General features: G+C 38.7%; 1 protein-coding gene across 2 annotated transcripts in view; it reads right to left on the minus strand.

Moving 5' to 3' along the window:
* Positions 1-10,253: 10,253 nt before the first annotated feature.
* hipk3a (homeodomain interacting protein kinase 3a) overlaps positions 10,254-17,919 on the minus strand; it is a 67,504-nt gene continuing 59,838 nt past the window's right edge. Inside the window, exons 10-16 of one of the 2 annotated variants that reach the window (XM_063000815.1) lie at positions 16,436-16,551; positions 15,963-16,124; positions 15,506-15,835; positions 13,658-13,804; positions 13,147-13,391; positions 12,377-12,507; positions 10,254-10,772 (exon numbers count right to left, since the gene is read on the minus strand). In XM_063000815.1, the coding sequence (XP_062856885.1) occupies positions 10,374-10,772; positions 12,377-12,507; positions 13,147-13,391; positions 13,658-13,804; positions 15,506-15,835; positions 15,963-16,124; positions 16,436-16,551 (1,530 nt within the window). In that variant the 3' untranslated portion in view covers positions 10,254-10,373. Of the gene's footprint in view, positions 10,773-12,376; positions 12,508-13,146; positions 13,392-13,657; positions 13,805-15,505; positions 15,836-15,962; positions 16,125-16,435; positions 16,555-17,919 lie in introns of both variants that reach the window. The other variant, XM_063000814.1, reaches the window with a different exon arrangement.

Consider the following 17,919-nt stretch of genomic DNA (forward strand, 5'->3'; position numbering starts at 1 on the left):
CCAGGTGGGGCGGTCCGGGTCCTTTCTGTGTGGAGTTTGCATGTTCTCCGCATGTCCGCGTGGGTTTCCTCCGGGTGCTCCGGTTTCCTCCCACAGTCCAAAGACATGCAAGTGAGGTGAATTGGAGACACTAAATTGTCCATGACTGTGTTTGATATAACCTTGTGAACTGATGAACCTTGTGTAATGAGTAACTAATGTTCCTGTCATGAATGTAAACATTAAAACATGACGTTAAAATCCAAATAAACAAACAAACAAACAGTGGGGAGGAGTGGGGGCTCACTGGACTGGCGAAATTAGCTACTGAAGTAACAAATCTAGGGTTTTGTAGTTAGTTTTTTTCTGTTCTCATTTTATTGTTATGTTATACAACTGCTTTATACTGGTCTGGGTCATGGCAGGTTCAATGCAGCAACACTAGGCAGAATTTATTTGTGTCAGTTGTAAATTTTGTCTATAGCTTGACCCACACATTCTGGCAGAGGGCAGTTTTAAGCAGCTTTAGGTGAATTATTTATGGGGCATATTGGATGCTATAGAAACATGCAAAGCAAAACACACTTTGTTCTTTTTGATTCTGTGGCAAGATGCATCTGTTAGTATATTTTACTGTTTTTGTTTTTCTTTATTAAGACAGGTTTTATGTTTTACTGTACTAATAAAGACATCATGTTTACTCAAAAATGGCTTCTAATCTAATGGAAGTCTAAAGCTGCGTCCGAAATCGCATACTTCCATACTGAACAGTATGCAAAATCAGTACGCAAGAGCGATTAGTATGTCCAAATACGTGGTATACATTAAAGAGTTTGTGAAAAAGTACCTGGATGACCTACTTCATGGGCAGCCAATTTAGAGTATGCGAACAATGCACACTTGAGGTCCGCTAATCTATCCCATAATTCAACTGGAGCTGATAGAAGTGTAAGTAAGACAAAAATTAAAAATGTACAACCCTGAGTAACGTTATTATTAGCTTTCTGAGAACTACAGAATTAATTTTGTCATGCATCACGTGACTTGCATCGTGTATGATGGCGGACGTATTACGTCTGAAGCTGCATACTTCTGTACTGAAAAAGCTTACTGCTTTACCGGCTGAGCAGTGCATACTTTCTCGAATCTAGAACGTACTGTTTAAGTATGTGATTTTGGACACAGCCTAAATCTTCAGGGACCGAAAAAGGCTAGCACACACCTTCTCTGATGGCCACATCTTTACATCACTCTTACAGAGAGCCGTAGGACCTGATTTCTTCTGTTTTCTCTCGTCGCTCATGATGCCACCTCAGCCAACTCTGTGTCTGTTAAGTGCCTGGACAAACTATTAGAACCAGTGAGACTCAAACCTTCAGCAATGGTGGGCCAGCGTACAGGAGTGATTTGCTATCCAAGTTCCACCCAAGCTGCATTATGAGCAGTGCAGCAAAGATGCACTAGCAGCTGTGTGTATTTTTCTACACCCAGAGTGTGAGTGTGTTTTTCTCTGGTTTGTCATGGCAGAGCAGTTCGATGTGCTACATCAGAAGTACATAAACATTTACAACACTTTTTCTGCCCTGAATTTATTCTTACAAAGAAACAAAATAAGAAAAAGTGGAAATTGGGACTAATTGAGAATAACTGACTGCGAGTTGACGGCATGATGAAAAATGTCTGATCTCAAAAATGCTCTTGACAGAAAGGGCACAAAATCAAACACACTTGAAAATTTGTGAAAAGCCTTTCAAGAATAATGCAGGCTAACCTCATGTTAATGTTTACACTGGTTTACACAAAATTGTCAGGTGTCTGTATACTTTTAGCCAAAAGTTGGAACGAATATACAGTTTGTATGTAGTATTTGACCTGGATATTATGCATACAGTAATAATTATGTGGTAAAGTGAACTGTATGGAACACTGTTACCTTAGGAAAGTACAGTTATGTGGCTGAAGTGGACTAGCTAGCGCATTAGCACTTATTTCTGTTACTGTTCATATTTCTTTCCAAAAACTCAGTTTTAGTGCTTTTTTAACCCAAAATGGTTTTAATATGTTTTCCTGTAACAGCACTGTTGATTACCAAGCTCATGTGTGTTGTTTTAATGTTAAGAGTTAATTATCTGAAGTAACGAGTGACCGTTTCTGCCTCCATGTTTGAGCATGTTCTGACACTGAATCAAACTAAACAATTCGCTCCCAATTCGATTCACCTAGAGTTTGTCTGGAGGAATCGAATCAGTAAAGTGAGTTTGTTTAGAGGAGTCGAATCAGTAAAGTGAGTTTGTTTAGAGGAGTCGAATCAGTAAAGTGAGTTTGTTTAGGAGTCGAATCAGTAAAGTGAGTTTGTTTAGAGGAGTTGAATCAGTAAAGTGAGTTTGTTTAGAGGAGTTGAATCAGTAAAGTGAATTATAATTGTAATGTAGTCAGTAGCAGCGCCCTCTACTGATCGAAAACTATGATTTCAATTATTTAATTATCTCAGGTCACGATATTCATTTACATATGGATTTATTCCCTGGAATTTGTGTTGGATTACAGGCTTTACAAAAGCATATAATTTAACTGTGCAGCAGTTAAAGTTTTAAATCACATAAAGTGTCCATTTTACTGCTGTATTCAAAATATAAAATATATTAGTATGTATTAAAGATTAAAACCTGTGTCCTCATCTGGCCAAAAATAAATATATTGATACTGCTTGAGCCAAAAACTCGATTTTAGCTACTACTCTGTCTCCTTTGGTCAGGATGGTCTGGTTTTATGGTTCCAGAGGGATTTTGGATGTTGGTTAGGCTGATTCTAGCTGATCAGGCTGGTTTGATGTGATGGTTTCAGGGGTTCTAAGTGTTGGCCAGACTGGTTTTAGTTGGTCTGGTTTAATGGTTGCAGTTGTTGTTCAAGATAATTTATGATGGTTGGTTAGAGTGGGGTTTTCAGTGTTGTGTCAGTCTGGTTCTAGCTGGTCACGGTTGATGAATTTAAAGTCAGACTGGTTCTAGCTGATCAGGCTGGTCTGGTGTGATGGTTTCAGAGGGGTTTAAAGTGTTGGCCAGTTTTATCTGATCTGGTTTAATGGTTTCAGTTGTTGTTCAAGATGGTTTATGATGGTTGGTAAGAGTAGGGTTTGACTGTTGGGTCAGTGTGGTTCTAGCTGGTTGACTTGTTTCAAGATACTGGTCAGATTGTTTTGTTTTGATGGTTTCAGAAAACGTTTGAGTGTTGGGTCAGTCTGGTTCTAGCTGAACAGACTGGTCTGGCATGATTGTTTTAAAGTGGTTTGGTAAAGTGATTTTCAGGCTGGATCTAGCTGGTCATGTTTGATGGATTTACAGTGGTTCTGGATTTTTGTCAGACTGGTTCTTACTGAACAGACTGGTCAGGTGTGATTGTTTTGGTAGTTCTAGCTGGTGATGGTCAGGCTGGTTTGTTGTGATGGTTTCAGAGAGGTCTTCTGGTCAGGTTTGTTCTAGAAACCTGTGTGGAGTTTTGGGCTTTTCTCAGACACACTTCTAAAGAAGAATGTTGCAGCTTTTAGAAGCTGCATAATGACAAAAGTTACAAGAACATAAAAAATAAGGACAGAGACTGAACATTTGTCTGCAGCAATATATATATTTTAATTCAAAGTGAATTGACAATACAACATAATTTCTTTATTTTGACACTCACCAAATAGTCACCAGGAAAACCCGCTTTTTGTGACAAAGTACATAAGGCTTGGTCACATAGAAATCACTGAGAACCAGAGAAATAAATGACTGAAAACTGTAAGAGACATTACACACAGAAGAAATATTCCCAGTCCTCATATACTGAATATTGCACAGTGCACTGGCTACATGGCAAACTAATTTAGCATTAAAATAATCTGAAGCAATCAAATCAGAAAGCCACCAAACCTACACACATTAAACAGTAACAGTTTAGATTTAGTAAATTAAGTTCACTTACTCTGAAGTCTAAATCTATTCCGATGATCTATTTCCGATAATTGCAGTGAGGTTTAACTTCTATTAAAGTATCTGCAATAACATCATAATAATTCTAAAGCAATCAAACCAAAACATGAGCAGATAAACTGGTATCCAGTAGCACATGTGACAAATACAAAGACCCTGAATTTCTGTACACAAAACTCTAATAAAAGAAAATCCAATCAAACAAAAACACTAAATACAACAAACTGAAAGTAAAAGGTTTGGTAAGATGAAAATGCATACATTACAGGTTACAACTGATTCAGTAAATAAAAATATGGGTCAATGTTTTTCTTAATTAAAATAAGAACAATATTCATATTTTGTTTGAAATATTTGGTACAAAGTATTGATATTTGATTTGTGCATTTTAAAATTACACAATTTTTACACAGGATACTTCATTTCATCACAAAATGTCAGATGGCAAGTCAACCACACACAAAAACGGCAATATGTAACTTTTTTTTAAATGATAAGTCTGTCATTTCTGGCTCCTAGGTTACTCAAGATGGGCAAATGTTAAGGGCGACCAATCAGTGTATGTAAAATCTAAAATGTCTGCCAGAAAATACACAAAATCAACAAAAGTTACAGATCGCTGCTTTAATTAAAACATGTAGACGTAAATCTTTGTAATTTCTATATTGCATAAGGTTGTAAACGCTTTTTTATTTGTGTAAACATGGTCACCATTTAAACATGTACAATATTTAATTTCTTATTAAAATAAAATCATCCTCAGGTGCGCAGTGGTCTATTTCGCAAACCCACCACCACAGCAGCGCTATCGGCTGGCCATTTATTTATTTATTAGGATTCTAACGTCATCTTTCACACTTTGGTTCCATTCACGACAGGACAGGTAATTACAGGTTACACAAAATTTATCAGTTCAGTCATAAGTTCAATGTCAAACACAGTCACTGCCAATTTTGGATGTCAAATTGTATCTTTGGACTGTGGGAGGACCATTGTGCCCAATGCTTCCTTGGTCAAACCGAGCCTGCTGTGGCCCTGACTAAAATAAAGCAGTTGATTTAAATGAGGGGGGGCAGAAAACAAATCTTTCTAGAGTTAAATCACATTTGTGGAAACACGACAGACCTCATCACTGCAGCAGGTCAGTTTCTTTTGAGACTGATTTGAGAAACTCACGGCAAAACTGTTTAGATGACTGGCAAAATTATGCGGCGTTACAAATATTCCAAACAAAATATTTTATGACTAAACTGCCCTATTTACTATTTTATCTAAATACATGGTTAAACAACTGCATCATCTGACATTTTTTTACTTTTAGGATGCACAAATACCTAAAATGAGTTTAATCAACCATATCAGTGTAGGGAAGGTATAGCAGAATGGTGTCGCACATTACATTAATTAAATTATTTTAAAAGAACACAATAGAACTAGACACACAAAATGCATGTCGTCGACCCATTTACATTAAATTTGAATTATATCTCTGGGTGAGATTTGGTAGATTTTGTCAAATGTAGATAAAAAAAAAATACATTTAATACAATGCATAAAGTTCATCTCAGTTTTAGTACTGAGTTTTGTACTTGTCTCTAGTGCTACATGTATAAGTATAAAAGTGAAATGAGTGATTGATTTTGTGACACCAGTGGGCCACATTTTTGGACCAAATCTTAGAGTACAGTAAAGCAATCTACATGCACAATGGTATGAATGTTTTGTCCCAGTCAAGAGTGTTACTGTTCATTCCATCGCTGTTAAATTGGCAAGAGGTGGTAAACAGCGGGCTGAAGTTCATTACAATCACAGTGTACATATGTAAAGCTTCTCCAGTGCGGGAGAGGATCACGTCAGTGGAACAGTAACGATCCCTGATAGCATTTCATTACTGATTTTCTGTTGTTAGATACTAGCAGAAAAGCAAGAGAGAAACCAAACCAAAAAATGAAGAAATCTTGTGTAGACATCACTGCATTGCATGTTTGGCTCGTGACTGCCAAGTGACACTAAAACACCACCAACGAAACGTAAAGATTAAACCAACAGCGCACACCTTTACACTACAAATAACCAGTGCATAACTCTGATTTTAATACACTAAGAGGTCCAAGAGTCAAGAACACGCATGACAGGTCCTAAAGAGGGTAACACTATCTGCTGGATGTGATCGTTATCTAGATCAGATTGACAGCAGGTATACGCGTGTAGGACAAAGGTCTAAAAGGCACTAGTTTAGCACTGCTCCATCTACAGAGCAGAATGCAAATGTGATGTTCACCCACACTACAAACACCGGGTACTAGCTTAAGTGTTGAGAAAGCAACTTTCTTTTCCTGGTTTTGTCAAGGGACAAGCTTTCCTGGGTCAAAACGAGCAGAGCTTAAAGTAAAACTGACCAAAAAAAATCTGCTAGCTATTCTTTTTATGTCTTCAGTTTTAATGTGTGATATAAACATGGACATAGTGCATACCAGTGTCACAAGTACCCACTGATTCACACAAAGTTAAAAGGGCAATTCGGACCAGCAGATTCACCTACTGGCTGTTTTCAGATGAAGAGTTATATTATATTTCATATACGAGGGTTAACTGATGAGGTTATCAGTTTAGGGATTGAAATGTTTTGTAGTAGTGGATCTTAGACACTCTGATATTGTATTAGTTTTTTGTGCTTGTATCTTTCTATACCATTTTTTCTTTTTAATGCATTTTCTCCCCATTTTCCTTCCGATTTAGTGCACTCAATTTTTGTTTTCCGCTGCTACCCGAGATACCAGATTGCATCCGAGGAGAGCATGTCACTGTACACGCCTCTTCCGACACGTGCACAGCCCTCCTCTTCTCGCCCCTGCATTCTGCACAGGCGTCTTTTCCGCCAATCAGGGTCCTTACACAGCGTATGAAGACCCACCCACCCACACATAGTCCAGCCCCCACCCTGCAGATACGGTGGCCAATTAGTATCTCCTGCAGGCACTGCCAAATATGCCCGCTAGATGGAGCCCGGCCGACCGGAGGCAACACCGAGTTTTGAACCGAGGAGTTCAGAAACTCGGTGCTAGTGCTGAATATCCCGCTGCGCCACCGGGGCGCCTTTTCTATACCATTTTTTATTTAATTACCTTATTATTATAATTAAATGTGGCAGATTTATGTGGTGTTAAGAACACCCCGCACTGACGAGCAGCTGAAAGCCGACATGGTCTAACCAAAGGAAAAAGTTTGGCCCTAAACTATTCTACATATTACCATCTAGGTTCATCTTTAGTAAGCATCACAATACAGTTTAACAGACGACACTGTTAAACACTGACCATTATTTACTGCAGAGTATGCCACTATGTAGTCCGTCAGGGGTAAATCAAAATATTTGGATAAGCTCGGCCTGTGTTGACCCAGAGATGCTGGTCACTAGAAAAAAAATCAGGATGTGCTTTTCTCCTCCTCTATATTATTTTAACTTATTAAGTACATCAGGCAGAATATTCTATAAACAATGACTGATCATAAATGGTAAATGCTAACGTTTAAAATACATGCTGATTAACAATAAGCACTGCAATTTAAGGCAACATTTGCCAAAATAAAACACTTTCTTAGCTGAGTAGAAGAATCAACAACAAGTGACGAACCACAACCATGTAAGATTTCATAATGGTACATCTGCGTATTAAGTCAACCAATAACATCCAAAAAAGTTAGATCTATCCTGCAGCTATGCCTTAACAAGATACTACTATATGCCAAACATACTCCGATATACACCATTACGCATTTAATAAGCAATGGTGAGCCCAAGGATTACCATAACACTACAGATAATACACAAATACAAACAAACAAAAAAAGTTAGAAAGAACACACCCCAAAACACAACAAACCAAACTTCCAATACAGTAGTCGCAATGACACTTCAAACGAAAAGCAAAATATACACTACAGGCATTAAAACATCTGATGCCGGTCAGTAGAGTAAAGAGACCAAAATAATAATAATAATAATAAAACCTCACATCTATCCTAAGATCATAGGACACGTACACAAATAAGAAAGCTAAGTAGAAAGTTAATCACTTTAACCTCACAGCTATAATGAAGTGGCGATCAGTGAATAGCAGCTTATCTATGGTACATTCAAGAATAAATGAGACCAATTATTAAACTTGCAAACAAGCTAAACATCAACCTCAACCTTTATACAGATTTTCTACGAGTAATACACCCCTTAACTACGCTAACATTTAAGGTCTAGGCTAGAACAGTAGCTATGTCATTTAAGAAATCCATTACTGTCTTTGGTGTAGCAATAGCATTTTTTTAACAACAGCAAAGAAATAAGAATAATATAAAATCTGGAATTAAAAAGAAAACAAAAATAAGTAGCATATAGAAAGAAAACCATGTAATGTATCCCTGACGGAATGTATCAAATGAAAACAGCCAGAATCAAAAAGCTTGATCAAACTGTACAATACAGAAACAGAGGAAGTTAACTGACTAAAATATCTTTTCACATGCTCATAGATGAAGGTGAAAAATTGCACACAACCAGATCACACCTCAAAAAAAATCACACTAAATACTCCAGCAATAACAGAGTGAGAGTTGAATACTGAAGACTTTGCACAAGCTAACATAAAACTACATCAATAATGTAAAAAGCTGCAGATTAATGCCAATACCAAAATACACATCTACTTCTAAAAAAAAAGAAGAAATAAAGATACACCCAGATTGTATTGCAGTTGTGTTAAACAGTGTAAATACTGTTAGTTAAGACAGACTGATTATCAAATATCAAATATGAACTCTCAGACTTTGCATCTGTATAATTCTGCAGGTGGAAACAGCTGCTACGGCCAAACTTGGAATAAATCTTAAAATATGAAACGCATGGATGCATCTAAAGCACACCAGCTAACTAACACATAAACCAGTGATCCCAGATACATGAACAAACCAAATATAGATAAATCAAATCAAGAAATCAGTTTCATACAGGAGAAAAGTATGAAAACAGTAATATTTGCAGATTAAAAACAATAACTAATAAACTTTAGTATACAGCCGTGCACTATAGGTACTAATACAGCAGGTCAAATGAGTAGAGAAATAAAAATTAAAGAGATGCTTTAAAGTTCTACCTCTACACCCCCAAACAAAATGAATAACAATACATGGGGAGGAACAGATTAAGATATTAAACAAACACAGTCTGGATTAATACATGCTACCTTTGTGTGGCGTGAGTGACACAGATTCATGACTGTTATAGCAGTGGTTCTCATCTCTATTTGGCTACAGAGAAGTACTGTTAAAAAAGAAGTAGATAAATCATGACATGTACAGAAGGCCAATATACTCGTTTAACCACTGGGTTCCTACAAATTGTGCATTAATTTCTTGCTGTTTACATCACTACATTTTTTCCTAAAAATAAAATGAATAAAGTGTGTAAATACACACATACAGGGGCAAATTTTTTTTATTTTGGTTTTGCCCATGCTCCACATCTGGAACAGCCAGTCACTGCTCACACTTGCTTTGTCAGACTTCAGCCAAAATTAAAAACAAGACTTTGTTCGTCATACATGCCACACAGAGGTAGTTTATGTAAAGCTGGCATCAATGTTGACATTTACTTTCTAAGCCACTTTATAAGGGGTTAAATAAAAATTGTTATGCACAACATTAAGGTAGATTCAGAAAGCCTGTGCACCACTGAAAATGAATGAAATGAAAATAAATCCTGTCAAAAACGACAGCTCTAATGTATACGTACGTCACAAAGAACAAGCTGACATTTCAAGTGCTGCAGTCCAGTCATAGTCATGTGAATGCATGGGTGTCACACCCAGCACACGTTTCTATAAGGCACTTTTTGAGGAATTGGGTTACAACGCAACACGCTCTGAAAACATCATGAAAACGGTCTTGTGTTTCCTTCCCCTCTGAACATTGCTTGCGTTTTCCCCATGCAAAGACATGCAGAGTGTAGAAACCTTTACATACGGGATTATGGACTTAACACTGGGAGGGGCAGGAACCCTACTATAGAAATACATATGCAGAACACCAGGACACCACAAGGGGGAGTTACTTGCATGTATGAACAGGTGTGGGAACTACCACTGGAGACGAGAACGGCTTCACCACAGTCAATGTGTCTAGTTTAAAAGGCAATATAGAAAAATAGCTATAGAAAGGGACACTGCTTTATGCCCCTAACAATTAGGAGTGAGGATCCATTCTTTTTATTTTTCAATATCAAATGTGCAAAAGGCATGAAAAGTTTGAAATCAATGTATTTACCCATTTATTTCATGATATCTCTTTAAAATCAGAGCCAACATTAAACTACACGATTCCTGGCGGGTAAACTGTCAGGACAGTAAGGGCCTCTGGGGTTCTCATGGGCGTGCATCAGATGTAAGGGTAATGGGGAAGTTTGCTGGGGCTGAGGGGAAACCCGGCGTAGGCGGGCGTTGTTACGTACGAGTGCGGCGTGAAGAGGGTTTTGAATGCGCCTGGTGGGTGCAAAGTGGGTGAGGGGAGCAGGCATGGGTCGATGCCCACACTGATGCCCTGTGGCACCAGGCTGTAGGCGGGCTGCAGTACGGGCCGAGGCGAGGGCAGCAGGTGGGCGACGGGCCCGGAATGCGGATAGGGAAGCAGGGCTGGGGGCGGGACCTGGACCGAGTGGGTGGGGCTGGCATGGGGAAAGGTGTGTCCATGCACTGTGGGAGGGATGAAGGCCTGTGGCCGGCGATGCTGAGTGTAGTTGCCGTTCCACTCTTTGTGCCCTGAGCCGTAGTGCTGGACCTGAGAGAGAGAGAGAAAAAAAACCTTAATAAAGCTGACAAGTGCAGAGCTGAGGGCAGAAACGGGGGGGAGGGGCACAAGGCAATGGCAGACAGACACAGAGCTAGGAGAGCAAGTGTAGAGTTGCCAAAAAAGACCTGCAAACATTTTAAAAATCATCTAAAATTCTGCGCTAATTGCTTATAAAATGTGGTCTGATCTTCATTTAAATCCAAAGACAAACACAATCTCCCTAAAACACTTCCACATGCTTTACAGCTGCAATAAAACCTAGTCAGTTACATCACAGTATCTGTTTTCACAATCACTCCAAACTCGCTAACCCAGGATGCATTAGGGCAGTTGTAGCCTAGTGGTTAAGGTACTGGACTAACAATCGAACGGTCCCTGGTTCAAGCCCCACCACTGCCAGGTTGCCACTGTTGGACCCTTGAGCAAAGCCTTTAACCCTTAATTTCTTAGTCAGTATACTGTCACAGTACTGTAAGTCGCTTTTGATAAAAGCATCCGCTAAATGCTGAAAATGTAAATGTAATGCTTCACCATAGCATAAACTCCCTACTAGCCCATCCACTCACAGCCTTCTTGAACCAGGACTAAGAATTATTATTTAAAACATTTAATAAAGACAAGGAATATGCATCGGTTGGCAATATTGGTACTAGTTTAAGCAAAATGTGTTTTAAGTTCAAAGTGGATGAGGTGAACCACAAATGCTTTCCAAAAGTAGACTTTCTCTTAACTGTTCAATAAGTCTTTACTAAACAACTGGCAACAAAACAGGGATGTCATAAATATAAATGATATAATCATCTTATATTATATAAATTATTTATACAGTATAAATGTATATTAACATTTAGGGAGTCTTTCCTTGCTGCTGTTGTCCTTGGCTTGCTGATTAGGGGTTTTTGGCCGAAGAATCTGTAAATTTGAGACATTGTTTTCTCTGCACGAGTCTAATCCCAACTGATCATCATTTAATCTTACCAGGTAAGTCTAATTGTGTTGTATGCATTTAAAAAATCTTACATGAATGCACGAGGCATTAAATAGCAGTAAATATTTATAAACAAGATTCATTGGCTGTGTAAAAAAATTGAAACAGTTATTACATTGTATTGCCAAAAAAGCTTCCAGACACTTGAGCATCATGTCAAAAATCAGGGGTTATTCTGTATGGACGTAGTACCCATTTAATGCCATAACAGCCTCCACTTTATTTCATAACACAACGGACAGTTGTAGCCTAGCGGTTAAGGTACAAGTAATCAAAAGGTTGCTGGTTCAAGGCTTACAACTGCCAGGTTGGCACTGTTGAACCCTTGAGCAAGGCCCTTAACCTTCAACAGCTTAGACAGCATACTGTCACAGTACTGTAAGTCACTTTGGGAAAAAAGCGTCTGCTAAATGCTGGAAATGTAAATGTAAACTGGGGTGGGAAATTCAACTCAATTCAATTCGAAAGCATTTGTAAGGTCAGATGCTGACAGTAAGCAATAAGGCTTGGCTTGAAGTGAGTATACCATATACTATACATATAATTGTTTTTGCTTTCTGTGGAAGGAGGCAAAGTAGTTAAAAGCCAAAACGGAGAGAAATACCTGGCCAAAGCCCAGAGGCTGCTGCTGGAATGTGGATGGGATCTTGTGCTGGCGTGGCAAACTTGGAGTAGAGTGAAGACTTAACCGGACAGGAGCGCAGCGCCCGCGAGACTGGCAGGATGACTCGAACACTAAGAGATAAAAATAGATATGAGAGAGTGTTGAGAGTGAAAAAAGCCTTTCTGTGGTTGATTATACTTTTTTCTCGTTTCACAGCAACTTCCTAAATACTACCTTAGTCCTTATTTATTTACATTTGTACATTGATCTTTTAGGAACATTAAAACTACAGCTGTTAGCATGCATTTAAGAGAGAGTTTTAAAAACCAGTATATCCTGGAGACAGCAGTCAACACTCAAACAGAGCCAAATAGAGAGAACGATGAGGACTGAGAGAAACAAGGAGGGCAGGAAAATTTGAGGAGCACAAACCCAAAACTTTTTCATTCAACACTGGGATTCAGCGCACAAGACACAAGGGTCAGAGTGCACTTAATACCCATAATCACCTGTGATAGCCTCTGCGATAAGTTCCATTCACGCCACTATGACCTGGAAAGCAGATATTTGGGCTGTGACTTGAAAAACTGAACCGGAGTGCCAGCCACACCCATGTTTCTCTGTTTTTAAAGAAATGGTTCAGTAAAAAGTACAACGTGCACCATTTACCCCAAACTCCAACTGTACGCAAGCAGCCAGGAGACGTCCATACAACATAATATTAAATCTTTAAAAGCGGTGGTTAGTGTGTGTGTGTGTGTGTGTGTTACCTGAGCTGCCGTGCTGCTGCTGCTGGTGGTTGTTGTTGATGACTCTAAGTGGCGGCACCACCACGGTTCTGACTGCAGGTCTCGTCTGTGTCACAATGCTTGTGTTTACACGCTGTTCTTCAGCCTTTTGCTTCTGATTGGTGTTTAGAAAACGTTTCTCTGGAAACAGACCACTGTGTATGTCTGACGCAGGGGAGCCGTCTACAGCGTCACAGCCGCTCTCGTGACCATCATCCTCAGACATGCTGGAGACAACGAGGGAAAGACATTTATATAAAAGAGCAACCTTTCACAATATCAATACATTCAATTAGCAGCAGCACTGGCATGTCTTTGGACTGTGTGAGAAAACATTACTATTTAGTTAGCAAATATATCAATTCTAACAGAAAACCTTAAAGCTACACAGGTTGAACGCGGTCATGGTATTTTGAAGTATTACATAAGAAGAACAGAGCAAAAATGCTGCGATTCTCAAACAAATGAAGATGTAGCAAAGTGTTTTTGATACCTGTTGGGTCTCTTGCATGGTGAGGGGCTGGACTGGGGCGAAGTTGAGGAGCTTGTGCTCAAGCTGCTGTCTGGACTGCTGAGAGAACAAACTCGCTCCATATTTAGAGAACCTTTACATGCCTCACATTCTGGACTGCCCTTACACCTGTAAAACACAGACATCCAAATGAGTGCACACACACCACCTGTTAATCCTGGCGCGTCAAAATGAGCCGACAACTTGTGATTAGGCTTAAACCAGGAACAGACAAGTGTTGTGTTTTTTGGCTAACACCCCCTAGTGGCATAGAAATGAAGGCACTTGCAAAGAAAATGTTTATGCCACAATGCTTTACACAGAAAATACATACATGACACAATCTAGCTTTCTGTATGAAAATTTAATTTTAGACACTTTGTAACTCTGGAAGCCACTAATGAAAATCCTCAATCTTTTTATGATGTTATTAAAACCCATATTGGCCATTAAAATACATTAAATAGATCAGACAATGTAAAAAAATCACCAGAAACTTCATTTACAGCATTATTTAAAACAATGTAACACCATGAAACTCTCTTTTTAATCTATTTTCTAAGCTTTTAGCCATAGCTACTTTGCTCAGTAGCTGGCACTATGTTTACTGTCTCTGCACCTTACCAGACAGGGGCCTCAAAATGTTGTAAAACAAGAGTTTTTCAAACCCTGGGTAGGGTCACAAGCCAAAAAAATGGGTCGCAGAGAAAAATTAAATAAACTTGTACGCAAACAGCACCTTGTGGAGGCTTTATGTTACATCTTGTAAATCACAGTTAGACCAGAATGAATAAGATGCATTGTTTGTGTTGCCTCAGTCACATAAAAAAAATCACAGACAAAATGTGGGTCGCTTGAAAAGAAGTTAGATTTAAAGATTTAAATCTGCCTTTACATGATAGGCAGCAAAATCATGTGCCACTAACCTCCCATTTGTGCAACCGTGAGCGTATCACACTGCACAAATTAAATGCTTTGACGTTTTCTTTACTGCTTGTCTTCAATCTGATTGAACTTTGACTCAGTTGACCGCTGACTTTTTTAATGTCATTTTGTCATTCACATAGGCTAGCGTGGCTCATAGCACATTATATGGCTCCCAACGCTGGCAGGTGCTAAGCGGCCACAGACAGGACACGTGTCTAAGGGGAGGAAGTGTGGTGATTTGGCTCTCCTTGATCACTACAAGCGGCAGTGGATTCATCATCAGGAGGTGAAAATGAATAGAGTAGAAAAGAGGGAGGGGGTCTAGAAAAAGTAGCTTAAAAAAGTAGCTTAATAATGAGTTTGTTTTTAAGTGAATCAAGAGGGTTTATTCATGATTAACAAAGAATGGATACAAATGAACAACAAATAAAATGTAATGTTTCTGTCTGTCTGCCTGCCTGCCTGCCTCTATCTCGCTCTCTCTATCTATCTGTATATATCTCTCTGTCTGTCTGTCTCTCTCTCTATCTATCTGTATATATCTCTGTCTGTCTGTCTGTCTATCTATCTCTATCTCTCTATCTGTATCTGTCTGTCTGTCTGTCTGTCTGTCTGTCTGTCTGTCTGTCTGTCTGTCTGTCTATCTATCTATCTATCTATCTATCTATCTATCTATCTATCTATCTATCTATCTATCTATCTATCTATCTATCTGTATATATCTCTCTATCTGTCTGTCTGTCTATCTATCTCTCTTTGAACACCCAGTTTACTCTTGTGAGTTACATTCACGGCAGGAAAGATTTATGTGGGTGCTTTGTATCTGTTAGGTATTCTCTGATGTTATATGTGTATTAAAACATAATGTTTAGTCTTATGTTCTTTTTATGTTTGTAAACTTACATGCTGTGGGAACATCTCTGCTCCGTCTCGTCCTCGGCATCCGTATCGCTGCTTATGGTTATGACACTGACTGTCGGGCTCGGCGTTTCACCGTTAACAACAGACTCCCGCTGCTGACTGGATATTAATAAATGCTTCTTAGGACTCAGATCCTTTTTACAGCACCCAACATCCCCCGTGTCTTCTATGTGCTTTGGTTCCTGTTTGGTGCGTAACTCCACCTCCCTGTTTATATGTTTCCCCTCCTGGCTCTGCTGCATGTTCTGGTTTTTTGGTGAGACACTACACAGTGAAGGCTGTGTATCTGCATAGTGGAAAGTGTTCATACTCCTAAAGCAAACAAGAAATAGGATCAGCCACACACTTTTGTAATGAGTAAGTCAAACAATATAAACTAAACAAAGCTCATTTGAGAATTCTAGCATACTTCACATGATTTTAACTCATGCTTATATACCTGTTTTGATTGGGCTTGTTGCTCTTGCTGGGTGCAGTCTGAGGCCACACCACATGAGCAATGCCTATGTTTATGGGCTGGTGTGCAGATACTGTCATCTGACTGGGTACAAAAGGTTGGGGCATCATAGAACCATAATGGGTGCTGTGTGGACGCATTTTCCTACAAAAAAAAACAAGAAAGACAAAATGAACATCAGAAAAAGCTAAAAAAACAAAACAAAAATTGTTTTAAAATAATTTAGAATAGGTTTAAAATAAAAAAAGATCCCAAAGCCTTTTGAGAAACTAAAAAGTTCCTGAAAGTACAGGGTACAATCAAATATGGCATGTAAAAATAAAGCAATATTCAGAAACACCACAGGGATTTTTTAAATAATTTAGAATAGGTTTAAAATATAGAAACACCACAAAACATGTTAATGCATGTTGCTGTTCACTAAAGTGGCAAAAAGCAAAGTTTGTCTGTCTTACCCCCAGTCCCCTCTTCTTTGATGGCAGGACAGAGTGTCCGAGGGCAGCGTGGTTTGTGGAGGTGGAACTTGCTGCCACGTTGGCACCAGGATCTGTGGTGTCCTGTTGGACCACGGCTGCTGTAAAACAAAAGCATGAAAATAAGTAAGGAAATGAAAAAACTGAACAGTCAGCACTGCAGGATTTGTATCATATTTAAATAAAAGAAACTGTCCACGTCAGCATATTAAATAAAGAAATAATATAATGTAATATTAAGAGCAGTGTCAGTATTAATTGAAACATTTTAATATGGAAGCTCAACTTTGTGCTGAGTTGGTTATATGTGAGTGTTACCTTATTTGTCAGTGACTGACTGTGTATGAATCTAAGAAACCTGAGCTTTATTGCTTAATGCTTGTTTCATTTTACACTAGCATGTAAAGAATCTACTGCATCATGGCTTAAAGTTAATGAAATTAATTGCTTAATCTGTGTGACTTTTTAAATTAATTATCTGAAATTCATTTGCAGAGCAAAGCTGTAATAAAAGAACAAATTCAGGAGAAGTTGTTTGTAAATAAATTGCTCAGTCATGACCCCATGTTGCATGGATTTGTTTGTTTATTAGGATTTTAACATGTTTTACACTTTGGTTACATTCATGACAGGAACGGTAGTTACTCATTACACAGGATTAATCAATTCACAAGGTTATAATAAACACAGTCATGGACAATTTTGTATCTCTAATTCACCTCACTTGCATGTCTTTGGACTGTGGGAGGAAATCGGAGCACCCGGAGTAAACCCACACAGACACGGGGAGAACATGCAAACTCCACACAGAAAGGACCGGGACCACCCCACCTGGGGATCGAACCCAAGACCTTCATGCTGTGAGGCGACAGTGCTATCCACTTAGCCACCGTGCCGCCCATGTTGCATGAAACCAAAATCTTATTTGCATGTAATTATAAATCCAAATTAAACTTAAACACATGTGACTAATGGATCAAATCTTCATATTTATTTTAATATCTGGAGAACAAAACTTGTATATCTTTGTCGAACTGTCGCATAACGTGTCCCTTACAGGTGTATGTAAACTTTTGACTTTAACTGTATTTAGATGTCGAGTCCACGCCCAGTTTTCTCCCTAATAAATTATGCTGTGTTATTATTTTATCCTGTCCTGTTTTTATGGTTAACAATTAAATGCAGACAAAGGTGCAGAGTGGTTAATAATAATAAATCCATCCATAAGAAAATACAATAAATACACAAACAAGATTTGGTAACATCCTGGCAACAATACCCGAGCAAATTCCAAACTGAATAAATATATGTCTGTGTCTCAGTGCGTATGTGGTTCTGCCTGTTTAAATAAATAAACAAACAAAAACTCCAGAGTCTCAGGTTTGATTCTTGGCGGTGCCGCTAGGCTGGCTGAGGGCTCAACCAACACAACTGGAGTGTCTAAAAGAAGGAAATTCTAAAGAAAA

This window comes from Trichomycterus rosablanca, chromosome 8, assembly GCF_030014385.1.
Source record: "Trichomycterus rosablanca isolate fTriRos1 chromosome 8, fTriRos1.hap1, whole genome shotgun sequence".
Taxonomy (NCBI): Eukaryota; Metazoa; Chordata; class Actinopteri; order Siluriformes; family Trichomycteridae; genus Trichomycterus; species Trichomycterus rosablanca.